Source organism: Stigmatopora argus, chromosome 13, assembly GCF_051989625.1.
Source record: "Stigmatopora argus isolate UIUO_Sarg chromosome 13, RoL_Sarg_1.0, whole genome shotgun sequence".
Classification (NCBI taxonomy): domain Eukaryota; kingdom Metazoa; phylum Chordata; class Actinopteri; order Syngnathiformes; family Syngnathidae; genus Stigmatopora; species Stigmatopora argus.
This window is the reverse complement of record NC_135399.1, coordinates 12,783,632-12,801,146: the sequence shown is the minus strand read 5'-3', so window position 1 is coordinate 12,801,146 and position 17,515 is coordinate 12,783,632. Positions and strand designations below refer to the sequence as shown.

Genomic DNA, 17,515 nt, shown 5'->3' with positions numbered 1-17,515 from the left:
AGGGAAGTGCAGAAACAATAACAAACAAATTAACAGATAAATAACTTTCTTGCACTAGGGTCCTTTTCTTGGGGAGTTGTATTAGTCGTTGTAGCATGACCAGAGTCTTTTAAGTATATGAATATATGAAATGATATGATTTCGAAATGCACGCAGTGGCATCCCGCTCCAAATGTGCGGAAACGCGACTTTCTGATGTGGCAAGAGACTGCAACGCGCTTAGTGTACATGTGCACGCGCGCCGGACGAGCCCTTTTATTTTCCGGGTTGCTGTCCTCGCAGGCGGCAGTTGCTCGGCTGCGGCTGCCAGCTGACACTGGCCGAGGAGGGGAGGTCAAACCTGACTCGCTCTCTCTCACTTCGTGTCTTTTGCGCGATCGTGGCAGCGAGAGGCAGCTAACCGGCGCAGCAGCATCACCGCCACACTCGCCACCACCACCACCATCATGGCGGACCAAGGCGAAGCCCCGCTTCCAGCCCAGCCGCCGCCGACGATCTGGCCAATTACAAGGGAGTCGTACGAGCTACAGGAAGTCATCGGTTAGTACACTGGAGGGGGGTCTTCAAAGCGGGGGGTTATACTGTCACCCTCATACTCCTAAGGGGTATTATCCGCGAGGATAATCGGCAATAACGGAAAGGCCCACCGGCTTTTCTAACACGTGAAGTAGCCGCTGCGGATGTGAACTCGTTTACAAACTACCGGTTCACATCACACGTGTTAACGGACGTAGTGGATTCCATTGGAAATTTGCTATGTACGTGAACGTAACACGTTGCGTTCGCTTCCGTTCTGTTTGGTACAATACGCTGAAGTAGTTGACACTGTGATGCTGAGTCGTGGCAATTTGCCCATTTTGTTCGATGACTAATATAGATGGCGGATGCTCATGTTAAATGATCGCATTGCTATTTCTGACGACACGTAGTGGATGAATAATGCTGCTTCCCTTATGACACATAAAATGACAGTGACGCCTACCACAAGTGGGTAGATTCAAATCAGAAATACGGTATTACATTTATGCAGAAATGTCACCTGTAGAAAAAAATACTACATCTATTGCAGTATTTATGCCATTTCTTTTTAGTTATTTTAAATCCTGCAGTTTTTATTGATCTGAGTTTCATTATTATATAGATCTGCTAAAATATGCAATTGTTGAACATTCTTTTTAAAACCAAGACAATATCCTCTCAAATTACACTCCGAAAAACTGGAAAGTCAAAGGAGATCAAATAACTAATATAATAATTTGTTTTGAATCAACATCCGAAAGTGCATTTATTATTTTATTGTGTAATTCTATTTGGGCATAAAGATTAAGCAAAGTTCAAACGGAACCTGCCTGAATACTCTTTGCAGCTATCCACCTTCCAGCTGACGTCTTATCAATAGAGATAAGAAATAACACCACATCTCTCCACGCTGTGATGGGTGTGTGGTTGAAAGACCCCCACGGTTCCCGCGCACTGTAAAACACGCTGATCATATTGGTTCGATACTTCTGCTTATCTCGCCCTCACAGTTGACGACACATGCGTCATGTTTCTGGATGTGGACAATTTCACCACTTTAATGTGGTGTGATTTCTAATAAACTTCCTAATTACTTTTAAACAAGAAGCCAATGAATGTCAAAATACAGAACAGTGACCTTTTTTTAACCCAGATGTGTGTGCCGGTGTATTATTTTGTTCTGTTGTGGCTGTTATTCAGGTAGTGGGGCCACAGCGGTGGTGCAGGCAGCCCTCTGTACCCCCAGACAGGAGCGTGTTGCCATTAAGAGAATCAACCTGGAAAAATGCCAGACCAGCATGGACGAATTACTAGTGAGTAGAATAAATAAGGGCTGTGAGTTTTAGTTGTTCTGCTGTTAGTTTCACCCTCTCCAAATGTCACTCTGATCTTCAAGTCTTGGCAACATTGTTGATTATATATTAGTACAAGGAGGAAATGCTTTTTAAATTAGACATTAAATATGTTATTTTTTCCCAACAGAAAGAAATTCAAGCAATGAGCCAATGCAATCATCCTAATGTTGTCACCTATTATACTTCCTTTGTGGTGAAGGATGAACTGTGGCTAGTCATGAAGCTCCTTAGTGGAGGTAAGCTTTACGTCCAAGGCTGGATGTATAATTCAAAGGTGATGATGTTGGCAGCAACCGAATGAGATCAGCGGTCTTGAAAACATTCACGCGTGTAGGATCCTGGAATCTTTGGCATTATGAAATTACATACTTTAATGGGTATCTAGATACATGGGTTGCGAGTCGAGACAAAAATGACATCTTTAACAGTTCCATTACGGTTCGGTTTCACCATTTAGTTTGTTTACGTCAAGTTGGTAACATAAAGAAAGCGAATGATTTTGAAAACGTTGGCAAATTTATTATGCGTCTTCACAAGTATTTTAAAGCTCCAGCATGGGCCACTATTAATATGATCAACATGATTTGGCATTCCAGTCCCCCTAATGTGAAATGTCAACTTCTTGAACTCACTCACTAACACATATTTAAAAAAAAAAAAGAGTTCCCCTTTTGACTACTGCTTTTAAACAACAACAAACAACAGGGCCACAGAAAATTGAGTTTTGCCAGAATAACTATAACGCGCACCTTCACAATGCAAATCAGCATAGGACGAAAATAATACTTCCTTTTTTTGGGTGATTGTGAAAAGGATATTTAACACTTCACACAGCCTCATCACGTTTCTTTTTTGTGGGTTGCTTTTCAGTGAAAATTTTGGCCTGTATTGTTTTTCTTGTATAAAAATGAGGCCACCATCCATATGATGAATGGTTTGTATTTTTTTTAGGCTCCATGCTGGATATTATCAAGCACACAAGCATAGAAGAGGACAGAAATCTCGACGAGCCAATAATTGCTTCGATACTGAAGGAAGTCCTTGAGGGCCTCGATTATCTTCACAGACATGGACAAATTCACCGGTAGAACATTTTCTAAACATACCATCGTAATAGGGTTGCAAATAACCATTATTTTAATAATCAGATGACAAAAATATTTTTCCTCTATCCAAAATGCTGATCATGTTGTTTTTCCCCCAAAATGTAATGATTTGTGAATGTTAGTGTTTCTTAGTATCCCTATATTTCCTTCAGAAGATAGCAATTAGTGGCTAAAATTTAAAGTAAACAGCCCTAAATTGATGTTTGTGCAGCCGTAACGTAAACTTCCAGGACATAACGGTCACCATGGTCAGGGCTTGACCTTTTTATTAGTCCCCTGGGCTATAATCTAGATGAAGGCGAGTGTTTGTGGCCCCATTTCCGCAAATGGAAGAATCAATGCTGAGCGCCATGATTTAGCCATTTGACTGACTGTGTATTTTGTTGGTCGCAGGGATGTAAAAGCCGGTAATATTCTGCTGGGAGAAGATGGATCTGTTCTGATTGCAGGTGTGTTGCACAGGGACTATTTTTATTAACCATCACATTTTTAAATTTTATTTGCTGCCGATAGGATTTTTAAAATACCACTTTCAAGATAGTGTGTCTCAAATTGCTGTCATTGATTTTTTTGACTTAGGTTTTCCTTATGAGGAGCTTTTTATTATTATATTTTAATTTGTATTATTGTATATTATTACTATTTTGACAGATTTTGGCGTTAGCGCATTCTTAGCCACTGGAGGGGATATGACGAGACACAAAGTTCGAAAAACATTTGTGGGAACACCATGCTGGATGGCACCAGAAGTGATGGAACAGGTAAATCCCGTTGGGTTTGCGTGATGCCATAAAATTTTTATTTTACTATTTCACAAAATGAAAAAAAAAAACAGAAAGATGTTGGTGTATAATCCTTTAAAGCCCAAAACTGCTAAATAATTGATAGCAAATAACAAATATTCAAAGGTCCCTTGGAACAAAAAGTCTCTGACATTTCACAAATGATTTGACATAAATTTGTATCGTATTCATATGATTTATTGGTTTTAGCAGGGAAAAAAACACTGTTCAAAATCAGAGGTAGGTAATCCGGTCCTTGGGGGCTGGTATGGGTGCAGGTTTATGTTCCAACCCTCAAACTATGTATTCCACAAAGGGCTGCAGTGGGTGTGGTATTTTCATCCCAACCAATAGAGAGGAGACCTCTTCACCAATCTGGTGTCCTACAATTGCAATCAGCGGACTGCAGTCAGGTGCTTCTTGTTTTCTGCAGAAATCTCATTGGTTAAAGTGTCTGTGCTGGATCGGTTGGAACAAAAGGATTGGTTTGCCCACCCGTCTATTACCCAATTAGATTTCTGCTGGAACAAGAATCACCTGACTGCAATCCACTGATTGTATTTCTATCATACCAGATTAGTGGAAAAGGTTTCCTCTTATGGGTTGGAATTGTTTGCCCACCACTGCTCTAAATTCATGTATCAAATATGATACCTTTGGCCACATAGAGTTAAAATAAGGTATCCCAATTCTTTATCCTCAGGTACGGGGTTATGATTTCAAAGCTGACATTTGGAGTTTTGGCATAACGGCCATTGAACTAGCAACAGGGTGTGCGCCCTATCACCGCTACCCCCCTATGAAGGTCAGTGTTGTCAGTCCTTACTTTCATGCCATGTTGTCTGTTGTTAGGTTGCATCATGAGAAAAAATGTTTTGCCTTTCTCAACTAGGAACAAAAACCTATCTTTCATGCGAATCTAGGAGGAACTTGCTCTTCTGATTTCACATGGCAGTTCCTTTTAAAATAGTTTGCTGCCACGAATTTCATGTCATCTACTATTTTTGCACTGGCAAATGAAAACCATCTGTGTCATCTGTTTAGGTTTTAATGTTGACACTGCAGAATGATCCCCCCACTCTGGAAACCGGTATAGAGGATAAGGAGATGCTAAAGAAGTATGGCAAATCTTTTAGGAAGCTAATATCTATGTGCCTTCAGAAAGATCCTGGAAAAAGGTCAGTCAGGTAGTAGGTGTGTTTGGGACAGCCTTAATTGGCAATTGAGAAATACTCAATTTTTTTGTATAATATTCCTTTAATACGTTAAAGTTATTCCTTTCTGTAGGCCTGCAGCTGCGGAACTCTTGAAGTGTAAATTTTTCCAAAAAGCTAAGGTATTTATTAGTTCTCCCTTCAAAGTTTTTACTCTATATTTTAGCGGGGTTGTTCTTGATGGATATACGTACATAATTTTTTAGTTATAAAAAAATATCTTCCAACAAGCAGGATGATTTCTAAAGTATGCAATTAATGACCAAACTTCTACATTTATTAGTGATCTTTTTTTGAGCCAATTGGGCTACGTTTCTAAATGATCTTTTTTTTTGCCCATTTTTTCCCCACAGAACAAAGAATATCTTGTTGAAAAGCTCCTGTGCCATGCTCCAAAGATTTCCCAGAGAGCAAAGAAGGTATGTTTACACCTGCAATTGTCTGTAAAATAACTGTTTGGACTAAACATAATGAATTGTATGTGAGCGTGGTGATTGAGTGAACTCCCTCCATCGCAATGTTGCATTTACAGTCAACATGAGTGATGCACTACGACTTTTGCAACACCTCAGACAATAAATGCCGAACTGTTTTGTCAAAATATGGGCTCGTGTCGCAAAAGAGCCACACCGTGTCGATGTCCTGACGAAGTTTTACCCCCAGAGTATGGCTCGGCGTGACGAATAGGTTTAAATGAAATGGTTGCTTATCTTCAAAAGCTTGTCTACATGGGAATTAGTTTTGCTCGTTGCTGCATGAGAGAGCGGCTTTTACATAGACGCCACATTAATATTGACTTTATCTAAAACCTGGTCTTGTCAGTTAGCAGAAGCTTGTAGCCGGCAGGCAGGCAGTGTGGGTAAGTGCAGGGATGGAAAAATACTGCCATGTTTAATAGAGGGCATCCTGGAGAGCATTGCTGCTATTATGGATGACATGAACAGAAAGATGTGTGTGTGTGTGTGCACACTATTAAATAGGTAGACTTGCTCATTAAATCATTAACTGCCTTTGACAGCAATAGATGTTTGATCCATTTTTATTTAAAACTGGCAATGAATCTTAATGTTTCTTTACCAGTGACAGGAATTGACATCCAATCTATTTAAAGCACTGCTAGTCATTCTTTGTTCAAAAGGATTACACGTACGCCAGCATCAATGGCAGCCAATTGGGTAATATTTTGTCAGATAAACACAAACTTTGCATTCTTCCCTTCAAATGGTGTTCATATAATTACATTTCCCTTTAATGATCTGTGCTGTTTTTTCCGGGATGGACAAATACTGACAATTACATGTCATAAGGATAAAAAATTCCAAAACTTGCCTCATACGATCATCAGAATCATGGTATGACCTCCATCTCGCCACTCACAAACCGATTCCCTTCATTCATACACTAGCACCTTGAATGTCCTTACCTTCTATTAGTGAGCAAAGTGATTCATGCTGTTTTTTTCACCCTTGTGGTCTGCCCTCTGCTATTTTGGTTTTCTGTATATCATGTTCAACACACACATTGCTGCCCTCGCTAAAACAAGTGCCATAGGGGTCTAAATGAGGACAGACAGAGCATATATATTTGATACGTGCAAGCCCAAATGGAGTTTAAAAATCCAATAACGGACTCTGAAGCACAGTAACATCTAGCAAAATATTAATCAAATACCTCCCATAAGAGTTCTTCTTTCCTTATCATTTCAAATTGTTAGTGCTTGTGAAATAAATGACCAGGAGAGGGCAGCCTTACACCGTATTACTATGCTGCAAATTTTGGCAAAAGGGGTTCTGTAGGCAATCTTAAAGTAAATGGAACAATTAACAATTTCACTGCGTGCAGACATTATTCAACACATTTTGTCACACATTTCCACCAATTAGTCCATCCTTAGTGGAAAAATCTTTATGTGCCCTGCTGTGAGATTATTATGATGTGAATGGCAGCCAGGGATAGCCACTGAGATTAGATCCGTGTCCGTTTTGCTCAAGGGGCCAGAGGATAACTGGGGGACTCGTGAGTTTTGTGTCAGGTTTGGAAACAAGCTGAGAGCACCAGACGGGCAGTGCCTCTTTAACTTTTTATCGTTGCCTAGAGCCAGCACTGGTCGCTTACCATTTTGTGTGCTGTCTGTAACACTGTAGTGCTCTCATAATAGACTGTACCTCCCACTGCTTTATGAGCCAACTGCTGCTTGCATTTTCTCTCCACTTGAATGGGAATCATAGCCAAACCTTATCTGTTTTGTTGTCTCATGTTATGTAGGGATACAATCTAGATTAATAGGAATATTATGATCATAGTTTCATCATTCAATTTATTTTTGTACTATGCTCAAATCCTTGCCCATTCTCATGAAGTTGGAATTGTGAATATATACAATGATTTATAAATCATGTTCAACTTGAATTGAAAACACTACAAAGATAAAATGTTTTTAGATCATCATTCACTTGTAATTTTATAGCTGCAATACATTACAGAAAAGCTGAGACAGTTTTAACATCATTCAATAGACCTTTGGGAACTAAAGTTTAGTACCTATACTCTGTTATTACAAAGACATGCTGTTGTAACACTCGCAAAATGTGTTTTTTCATTGTCTTGCTAAAATAAGCAGCGGTTTCCACGAAAGACTGCTTGGATGGCAGAATATTTTTCCAATTAAGTGTTTAACAGGTCTGTGGAGAGTATGTTCGTTCCTGGTATAAGGCAATATAATTTTCTAAAATGGCTACCTGACTAGTATATGCCCTATCTTTAGACAACCTCTAACACAGTCATTATGATCATATCTATACATTGTGGGTTAATAGTTGGTCCTAATGTCCTCTGTGGCTAGAGTCACTGACAAGACAGGAAAAAGGAGGCTTAAAGCAGCAATAATAAAGATCAGGTGCAATTTAAAAATAACTGAACATTATTCTTGAAAATAGCCAATGAAACCAGGCAAATGAAAAACCAACAATGTGTAGTTTTTTAATATCTGATAACTTTTAAAGACATTTATTATTCTGTTTGTTTTTAGAGTGTTGCATAAAGCATTTGTTTTCCAGAGGAAGTATATATACATACATATTAGATGAACATAAGATAACTTCAAGATCAAAAGTAAAAATTAGAGGGAATCTCACTCTTATACTTATCGGCTGCTTTTTTGGAAATCGAATGCTACATAAGAATGATCTGCGTATGTAAACAAGATAATTATACATAATAAACCCAAAATGAATGATTCATATTTGCCTTGGAGTGACCAGCTATGACAAATGATTTGTGAATTTATTCAAGTTTTAACCTTCCACTGGTGTGTTGTAGGTTAGGAGGGTCCCAGGCTCTAGTGGCCATCTGCACAAGACTGAGGATGGAGACTGGGAATGGAGCGACGACGAGCTGGATGAAGGAAGTGAGGAAGGCAAGGCGGCAGTAAACTGGGGCAGGGTAAGTTCGATTGATTTTAAAAAAAAAAAAAAACATTTTTATTTTTGTTGCTCGTGTATTATTTTACTGGGGGAAAGAGGAAACCTTGAGATTTGCTGTCAGATTCTGTGATTCAACAAATACAACAGGGCCATCCAATCTTTATCTGAAATTCACTCGATAAACTGGAAGCAAAAGCACTCAATGCAGAGCTCCTAAGGATTTTCCACCTGAAGAATCAACAAATTCACAAACTAAAAGGAAATCCAAGAGAAACTGGATAACAAAAAATGAAAATGTTCTCTAATTCTGCTGTTACTATTACTGTATGATGGATGTTTTTAAAAATACAAATGGGATTTGAAGCCATAGGGATGATTGGATTGTATCCATTCAAAGGGAGTTTTGTACACTGAGCACAGACCGTTAGATTGAAAGGATTTTTCTTTAATTTTCTTCCTCATAAATGGTACATTTTAATTACATCATTATCTGTGTCCAGCAAATTCATTTGGAAGTAGAAGTTACAAAGCAGGCTGCACACAAGCAAATAAACCAGATAAAGCCGTTCAGATTAAAATGTAGCCTCCTTTTCAATGGTAACACAGTGGACAACGTAACCTCACAGATGGGCTTTGCTCCTGGAAATAATTCCCATGTCTCATGCAAAAAAAAGGGATCATATTCATACCTTACAATAACAACCAAATGAGTGTTCTGCACACAGGAAATGTTCACATGCTATAATCCCACAAAGAGCCTCTCCAAATATATTTCCTTCAGCATTAGAAATTGAATGCAATATTATTTCAGAAATATGCGTTACATGTGATAAGTGCCAAAGATGATGGCAATATTGTAACATTTGTCATCTCATGCCCAAGTAGTCATTGTGCAATTGATGAAACTTTGGAATCTTCAAAATTGATTAAATGAAGACATGGCCATTCTGCAACAAAAGTATTTCATTTTTTTGTTTGTTTTTTTGTTCCCATCTAGTCTCGACGGGTCAAGGACGGGTCCAAAGAAGTGAGTTGATTCTTTTTTTTTTTTTTCTGCTTGTATTTATTTATTTTTTTAAACTGCTTTGTATTCTGGTGAAAAGGCAGCAGATGAATAGGTCTGCATTTCCCTCCTAATTCAGCAGGCTGGCAGCACTTGGAAAGATATGGTTTTCTAAATGCAATTACTTGTTCCTGTTTTCACAGATCTTGTTGAACTCGCCTGAACTCAAAACAGCCGCACTCGGGCTCAAATCTCACAAGCACATTGCTGCTCATTGATCGCTGCCAATTGGCTTTTACTGTCACCTTGATTGGAAGAGTCTTAACTTGATTGGCGTGTAATAACACTTTCACAGCTTTGCCTCTCATTTCGTCCCTTGCAGAATGAGGAGAATGAGGAGAATGTCAAGAATGTTCCTTTCGATGGTTTATCCATTCAGCATCCCCAGGTGAGAACTGTAGCCGTAGCAGCTGCTCTCAATTTGTTATGAGTCAATGACCTTGGCGCTACACTTACTGTCTAAGCGCCTTTTGTATGAAATTTTTGCATTTAATAACATTCACTTTATTTATGGAGGGGTCCACTCAGCTGTAATTAGTCAGTTTGTCTGCCTTGAAAGTCTGACTGCTTTTACAGTCTTACTGCTTTTATAGCCCATTTCCAAAAGCATTGTCATTTTCCAAATGAGCCATGGGGGGTTGAGGTGACGTCTCGTGCTCCCATTAGGCAGTAACTAACTATGGATGTGGCATATTTTGTAACACTGATGCGCTGCTGTGCCATCTTTTTTTGATCTCGGAATTAAAGTTGTGAATTAAATACAATTGGTTGATGCCACTCACAAAAATAGTCATAACAAAATTTGACTTAAAATATTTTTTTTTAATGAACAAAAAAGTCACCTGTCACTTATTAGTTGTAGAGTCATTTATTTATTTCAAACAACATAATACAAGACTATTTGTTCATATCCGCCATCTTATGTTCATTCAGGTGGAGCCCTATGGGGATTCGCCGTATATTCAAGGTGCTGTGAACATGGTTCTCCGACTAAGGTGAGACAAGCGCACTGTCGTGCGGTTCACTTTTCAATCATTGCGGAAGTTCTCAAATGAAATATTGAACAGAGCCAAAAGATTGCCATGATTTACATGTTTTGTACAAACAAAATAACAATAGAACAACTGGGTAGTGAATAATTTATAGTCCTTGTGCCAAGTTGAGTCTGTCTGTGGATAAATATCTCCCATTACTCTAGAAGAACAGAAAGGTTACCTTGATGGCTTAAATCTGATTTCCACTTCATCCCAAAATGTAAAAAGTCAGTGCTGTCAAGTTCTTCCATCCTTGAACGTACGGATTCATGATGAGTTCTGCACAGAAAAAGGTCATTTGGAAGTATTGCATTTTTACATTTCTCAGCAAGAGGGCTTCGAGTGGTCTGAAGCTCAAATACGGATTGAATCGTTTATGCTTTAGTTTTTTTTCTGAGCCCTTTACCCATGAAGTGCAGCTTAAAGCTCTGGGGGGATTTTCATCTTCCTCAATGGCCATATGCCATTAGTCATTTGTCAGTGTTTACCATGTACCTTGTTCTTCTTTCTGTTGCTAAACAAAACAATTAAATGTCCCAATTGTAGACTTAAAGCATCAATGCTACCAGGGTTAAACTGTTCTACATCTGCTCTTGATGCCTGATAATTTAATCATATCAAGGTTAGAGTTTATGATCGCTGTAGATTTGCATGCAACAGCATTCTGTATTGAAAATAATTGTGTTTTGCAAGCAAAACGACAACTAATTTGATCTCGGCTACTATGGGAGTTGCAGTTGATTAGTATGAGTTATGATTATATCAGGGGAGTAAGACACTCTTGCAATATAATTGGCTTCTTGTCATTTCACTTGCTAGTAAATGAGGCTTTCTTCTGTGAAGGCACCAAGGCCATCTCTAGAGTCACATTGTCAAGACTTTGAAGAAGAATTTGGGGCTTAGAGTATTAGTTCCCATTTGCAGCTCAAAGACAGAAAAAAACACTCAAATCCAAATTGATTTTATGGTTTCATCATGACATGACACGTCCATGCATTTTTTTATTACATCTAGGGAGAAGAGGAAGATGCTAGACAAATGTCAAACTATGATGTGAAATCATTTTCAAGTGACTTTCCAAACAGTGTATGATATAAATAATGTATTGGAGGAATTTTCCCATACATATTCGGTAGTAGTAGTAGTAAAGAACTGTTTTTTCAGTCGCAGTAGTTTGCAGTTTTTGAAACAGTGATTTGAGTTGACCTTTCTACATTAATATACCTGTTAAAATATTACAATACTGACATTTTAGGAAAGCCACTTTCATGTCACAATTTCAAAAAGGCATCAATATAAAAAGATTATAACGGCACGTCAAAAACCATAAAAGAATATTGTTATTAGCAGTTAAACATTTAGTATTTTCCCCGGTTGTCTTGATTTAACTTGTCATTGGAGACGATAGATGTCTGATTTTTATAGGACTGGCGTTCACTCAATTTAAATTGATGGATAGACATCTATCATCCATCGTCAACAGGAGCCACTGTCGTAATATAAACAAATTACATAGCGCTAACCAAAGATAGTGATATCATTTTCAAATTGCTGAAGACATATTTTTCCAGTCAAAAGTTGGCTGTAATGAGTTTTCTTTGACTGACTGAGCAGAAAGGAATTTCTTTGGTGCCATAGAAGCTGAACCTTGGAGACAAAAAGAAATCCAACACACACATCGTCCCCCTTTTATAATAATTGTTAGACATTTTTTACAAGGATGAGTAAACGGCAACAAATGATTCAGATTTTTGTTTCCTGGAACTTCAAAAGAGACAAAAAAGGCCCTAATATATGTATTGAAATCAGTGCAACCAATAGCAAAAGCTATAACATGGAAATGAATAGGCTTTAGGGAATAAATCTCATGGGTTTTTTGTTTGTTTGTTTTCATCAGGGCCTGGAACAAATTCATGGCATTGAAATGGAATGTGTAAATTCAGTCACATCTAAGCTTGGCCATGGATTGAATATAACTCATTATACCCTGTATTAGAATTCAGGTGGTGAATGTAGGTCAGTGCATGTCAACACATATCACAAAACAATGGAGTCACTGAAATTGAGAGTGGGATAACATATTGAGTTGCAATGCAGATTTGTGCTCATTAATGGTGGAAAACAAATCTGTGCAGATGAGTTGTGAGCACTGTTTACCATCTCCATTTTGCCACTCATTTCTTTGAGCTAACCTGTTCTATTTTTAGCTCTCTGGTTATACTCACCAATTGCGGGATTATAATGAATTTATTTGGACGAATGGATTGTTGTCTGATTAAATTCAGTGAAGACGAGTATGACTGAGGGCATTTTTAGTGTGTTGCCTGGTGACTGACCGTATGATGCATTTTCTTCTTTTAGGAATTCCAAAAAGGAACTCAACGACATCCGGTTCGAATTCACTCCTGGGCGAGGTACGAGCACAGCTTGATGTCTATGTATATGAAAAACCCATTTACAATAATTGGAATTGTTTTCCTTCTAGACACAGCTGATGGTGTTTCCCAGGAATTGTTCTCTGCGGGTCTCGTCAATGGACACGATGTGGATACTGGTATGTTTTTTGTGTGTGTTAAAAATACATTTGTTTGCCCTGCTTTGTGCCTGACATTAAGCTTGTGTTGCACTTGGTGTATCCCAGTTGCTGCTAACCTTCAAAAGATTGTAGATGACCCCACTACCTACAAAGTGTTGACCTTTAAGCTGGTGAGTTTTCAGATGATTGATGGACTTGAACATCATTGTTTATGATTTAAAGGTGGTATGAAATGCTGACCATGCCATAAAAAATGACTGCACGTATGTCATTTCACATGTATGTTTATAATACGGTTCACTATTATTTGGATGTCACTTGTAGTATTTCATAGCATGTTTAATCTTTAATTGGTTTCCACCGGTTCTGATAGCCAATGAGTTAAATTCAGCGAGTGTTTTGGCAAGTTTGTAAGAGTTTGCTTCCTTTTTCTTTTCTCCATTTTGAAAATGCTCCAAAAACACTTTTGGACCAGGGAGCACCGCGAAAGAATAGGCATCGGGACTATTGACCTAGCCCAAATGAGCCCCCAAAGTGCAGTTTTTGGGGAAGTCCATTTTTGGCACTTTTGTCTTACACCTTTTTCCAAATTTTAAAATGCTGAAAAGGCACTTTTGGGACAGGATATGTCACGAGTCAGCTCAAATATTCCAGCTAAGTCTATTTTTGGCACTTTTGCAAGGTCCAACACTGTTGTTTTTCAGTTATCATTAGTGTAAACAGCAGTGCTCAAAGACTAATTGCACGCACTAAATTAAACGTTTTTTCCGATCGAGAGACTTTTTAATGGTCCATTAAATATCAGTGAAAGATAACTATGAAATAAGTCACACTTTTACGTTTTTGTAAATTATGTATGACTCAGGAAATTTGGGTACGGGCACCCTCGTTTCGTTTAATTAGCCTAACGCATACAAGTGGACCACCAGCCAAATGTGTACAAACTGGAGACCACATGCCATCCAATTTTTTTAATGAGGTCTAGTACAAGAATTATGCAGTTAAAAATACAAACAAACAAAAAACATCTGCCTTTATGAAGATGTAGCCATCATTCCCATTTTAAGTCGTAGTCTTTTAAATATTTATAATCACACCTCATGCTTAAGCACCACTCGTAATAAATCTTTACACAAGATTTGGGACTTGGGGCACTTAAAGCTCCCATTTGGGCTCAGCACTAAGTGAGTTTATGTGAGGACTGATATGAAGCGATAAGACATGACAGATGACTTGGCAAGAGCACTATTTAAATGTAAATATTGTGCATCTCTTTAACCTTGCTTTTATTATGATAGATAGTAATATACATTGATGTTGTAATCTGGATTGGTTTTTATTGAAGTGAATTTTATAGTACAATTGTGCTGAAGACTGTCTTTCCAATCTGGCCACCCTTCTACCAAGTAGCCAGGTGTCTACTTGCCATGTAAATGCATTCATTAAACTTCCGTTGACAGTCATGGACAGCAAATCAGTATTAATTGGGAAAAAAAGACCCCCTAGCATCGGCAACAAATCCATTCCCAGTCAAAATGCACCAATGGCGCTGAGACATAGACGATAAAAATAAGTGACTATTTTTTCCCCACAAAGGATTGTATGTGACATTTAGCTCCAATGATTTTATTGACTCCCCCCGTGTCGTCCCTCTCACCCCCGCAGGCATCCTGCTGCGACGATACCGAGCTTCCGGATGAGGTGAAGCTGATCGGCTTTGCGCAGCTGAGTCTTAGCTGATGCTCTCTTGATGCCTCATGCAGGTGAGACAGGGCAAAACTCGTTTTCAGGGTTAGACAGGCTGAGGAACAAGAAGCACCACATCCAGCAAACATCCTATACTCCCTTGGGAAAAAAAACCCCACCCCTCCCGAGCACCAAACCCTTCCACGCTCCTGCGCCCAGCACACGGACAGGGATCGGGACAAAGCCCAAAAACGTACTCGTACTCAGGATGTGGAAGAAGGTGACCTGAAATGTAGCTTTGAAAGTTTTATTTATTTATTTCCGGACTATTTTCATGTTTGTTTTACATCACGTTGCCTCTCGTGTTCCTCAAAGCTCTTGATTATTTATTGATTTTTTTTTCTCCTCATCTGCCCAAAGAAAAAAAAAATGCTTTGACTAGCATTCCAAAAGCCCACATTTTCCTAGTGAAGCACATTTTCTTAAAATAAAACCATGAATGTCTTTGATTAAAAAAACAAGACAACAGATTGTATGCTATGAATGAGTATTAGAGCCACAATGAAAAATGATGAAAATTGACATTAGGGGGAAATACGTGATGAATGAAGGTTCAATTGCCCATATGACCGTCAGCAATTGAATCATGTGAAAGCAGAACATTTATGTTATGAACACTGAATTCTCTTTAAAATAATGTTTGCCTTTTTAAACCGCATAAAACCGACTCCCGCAATAGTACAATTTCTTTTCGATAACATTCTATTTTCTGTCTCATAATTTGTAAATGTACACCACCTTTCTCAGTTTTCTGAAATTTGAATAGCATTTAAAAAAAAGAAATAACTGTTTATTTCATGTTTCAGTGTGGCCCTAATAATACTTCACAGTACTCTCACCTTGGACAACAAGGTGTGAGTGTCCAAGCAAGGAACAAGAGAGACCTGGACATGACTGTGTTCAATTTGCTGCTCAAGTCATAACAGTGTTAACGCTTCACAACGCTCAAGGTGCCTTGCTCATTTTCACGTGCCTAAGACAGCTAGTCAGAGGTAACCCACACAAATACTAAGCAGTCTGTCGATTTCCATTTCACACGTGTTAGTCCAGCTGCGAAGCATCTTAATGTTAATGCACTTTTTTGGGCTGATGTGCGTCTGCTCCGAACAAGCAGAGGCCTTGGTCCTTGGAGACAAGTGAAGTTGTGCATCTTTTTTTTCCCCTTCTTCTTCTTCTTCTTCTTCTTCTTCTTCAAACAACTTTTCTGTGGTGATGTGGCGTGATCAGCTGACCTCCTGTCATTCATCTGCTTTAACAGATTCACTTCTTTTCATTCTGGCATGCAGCACAACAAAACTTAACGCTCCCAAATTCAAATTTATTATGATTGGTAAAATGCGTTTAGTGCGCTCAAGGATTAATGAGAATGAACTCCATGTGCTCATACATGCCCAGTCGCAGCGAATTATTTTAGCGTGTTGATGTGTTCAAAATCGTACGTAAGTGAGTTAATAGTTTTTATGTACGATATGTGTATCCATGTCAACATTATTTCACTTGTTCATCCCCATGTAATCATCAATAAATTGCTATTAAAACATGTTGAGCTTCATTCAACATGAGTTTATTTTGTTTTGGTAATTTTAATCATTTATAATGCAATTCCCCCCCAATTTACGAAGTTTCCCTCAGATATAACTTGCCAATTTTGGGTCTACCCCGCCTCTGGCCCTGAAGTCAGCTGGGATAGGCTCCAGCACCCCCTGCAACCTAAGTGAGGATTAAGTGGTTCAGAAATGAGACAAATTACCTACTTGAAACAGTCACAAAGTCAAAAAGCAGCAATAAATTTATTCAAGTATTTGTTTTAATATTAAAAAAAACTTCACAACCTTTTGTGGGATAAATACCACATTAGTTTTAAATACAGCAAAGCAAAATGACGCAGAGCTTTAAAAGCCACAGAGACACAAAATAGGTCGATAGCTTCTGCAATCAACAGATGAAGTATATTTGCATCATCCTGTAACATTTCCGCAACGGTTACACAAATGAATTTGCCGCCATACAGCGTACTTAAGCTAAAGCAGCTGCTTCTTTGAGGCACAAACTGATGACAAGGGCATCCGGAGACTAAAATACACTTTCTATAAAGATTGAAGAGACAGTGGCTTTATGGTATAATCACAAAGTCATGTGTAGTTTGATTATAATCCATAGTCATGTGTAAGCCATGGAACGACGTTACGGTTGCGCTTGTATTATGTTACGACGAGTGTTCATTTTGTTTTAAGCAGAATGATTCCGTTTCAGTGAATGGCCGTTAATGGCAACGAATGAGGAAAGATTCAATGGTGTGTCTAGTTTGATTTCACCAAATGTGTTCTTCATTGATTTTGAAATGATCATTTAGAACTGCTTCATGTTCAAGATTGACTAAATGATGTGACACTTTAATCATTGCAAGCACCGCATGCCTTTTCCTCTACAGGGAGCTCAGAATGCTGAGTCAGTCAGCAGTGGTGGAGCTTCATTGTCTCATCCAAGGACAATTTACAAGGGACAGGAGCGTGGGTGTTCGAACCAAGGTCATGGGCTACCTAAAAACAGCATCCCCACACAAAGCGGTAATGTGATGTATATAATAATTGAAAGTGGACACTTGAATTTTAGTCATTTGCGATCTTGGTTACATACAGCAATTGCTTTTCAAAATTAATGAGAATGTTAAGAATTTCTCTTTTGTGCCACCGCAGATGATCACTTATTCAAAATAGAGAATTATTGTTTTCAATTGA

General features: G+C 38.5%; 1 protein-coding gene across 4 annotated transcripts; it reads left to right on the top strand.

The window, feature by feature from the left end:
• Positions 1-223: 223 nt before the first annotated feature.
• stk39 (serine threonine kinase 39) lies at positions 224-16,329 on the top strand. 4 transcript variants are annotated; one of them, XM_077616540.1, is made up of 19 exons: positions 224-540; positions 1,720-1,832; positions 2,002-2,110; positions 2,826-2,958; positions 3,374-3,429; positions 3,632-3,741; positions 4,466-4,567; positions 4,807-4,940; positions 5,050-5,098; positions 5,330-5,395; positions 8,295-8,417; positions 9,396-9,425; positions 9,784-9,849; positions 10,395-10,456; positions 12,857-12,909; positions 12,981-13,049; positions 13,137-13,201; positions 14,697-14,732; positions 14,795-16,329. In XM_077616540.1, exons 1-19 carry the CDS (start codon positions 447-449, stop codon positions 14,825-14,827), a joined length of 1,503 nt encoding a protein of 500 aa, XP_077472666.1. In that variant the 5' UTR covers positions 224-446; the 3' UTR covers positions 14,828-16,329. The 4 variants fall into 4 exon arrangements, with proteins under 4 accessions (XP_077472666.1, XP_077472665.1, XP_077472667.1 ...); XM_077616539.1 differs by having other exon boundaries at positions 226-540; positions 14,697-14,794; positions 15,584-16,329; XM_077616541.1 differs by having other exon boundaries at positions 229-540; positions 9,793-9,849; positions 14,697-16,329.
• Positions 16,330-17,515: the final 1,186 nt, after the last annotated feature.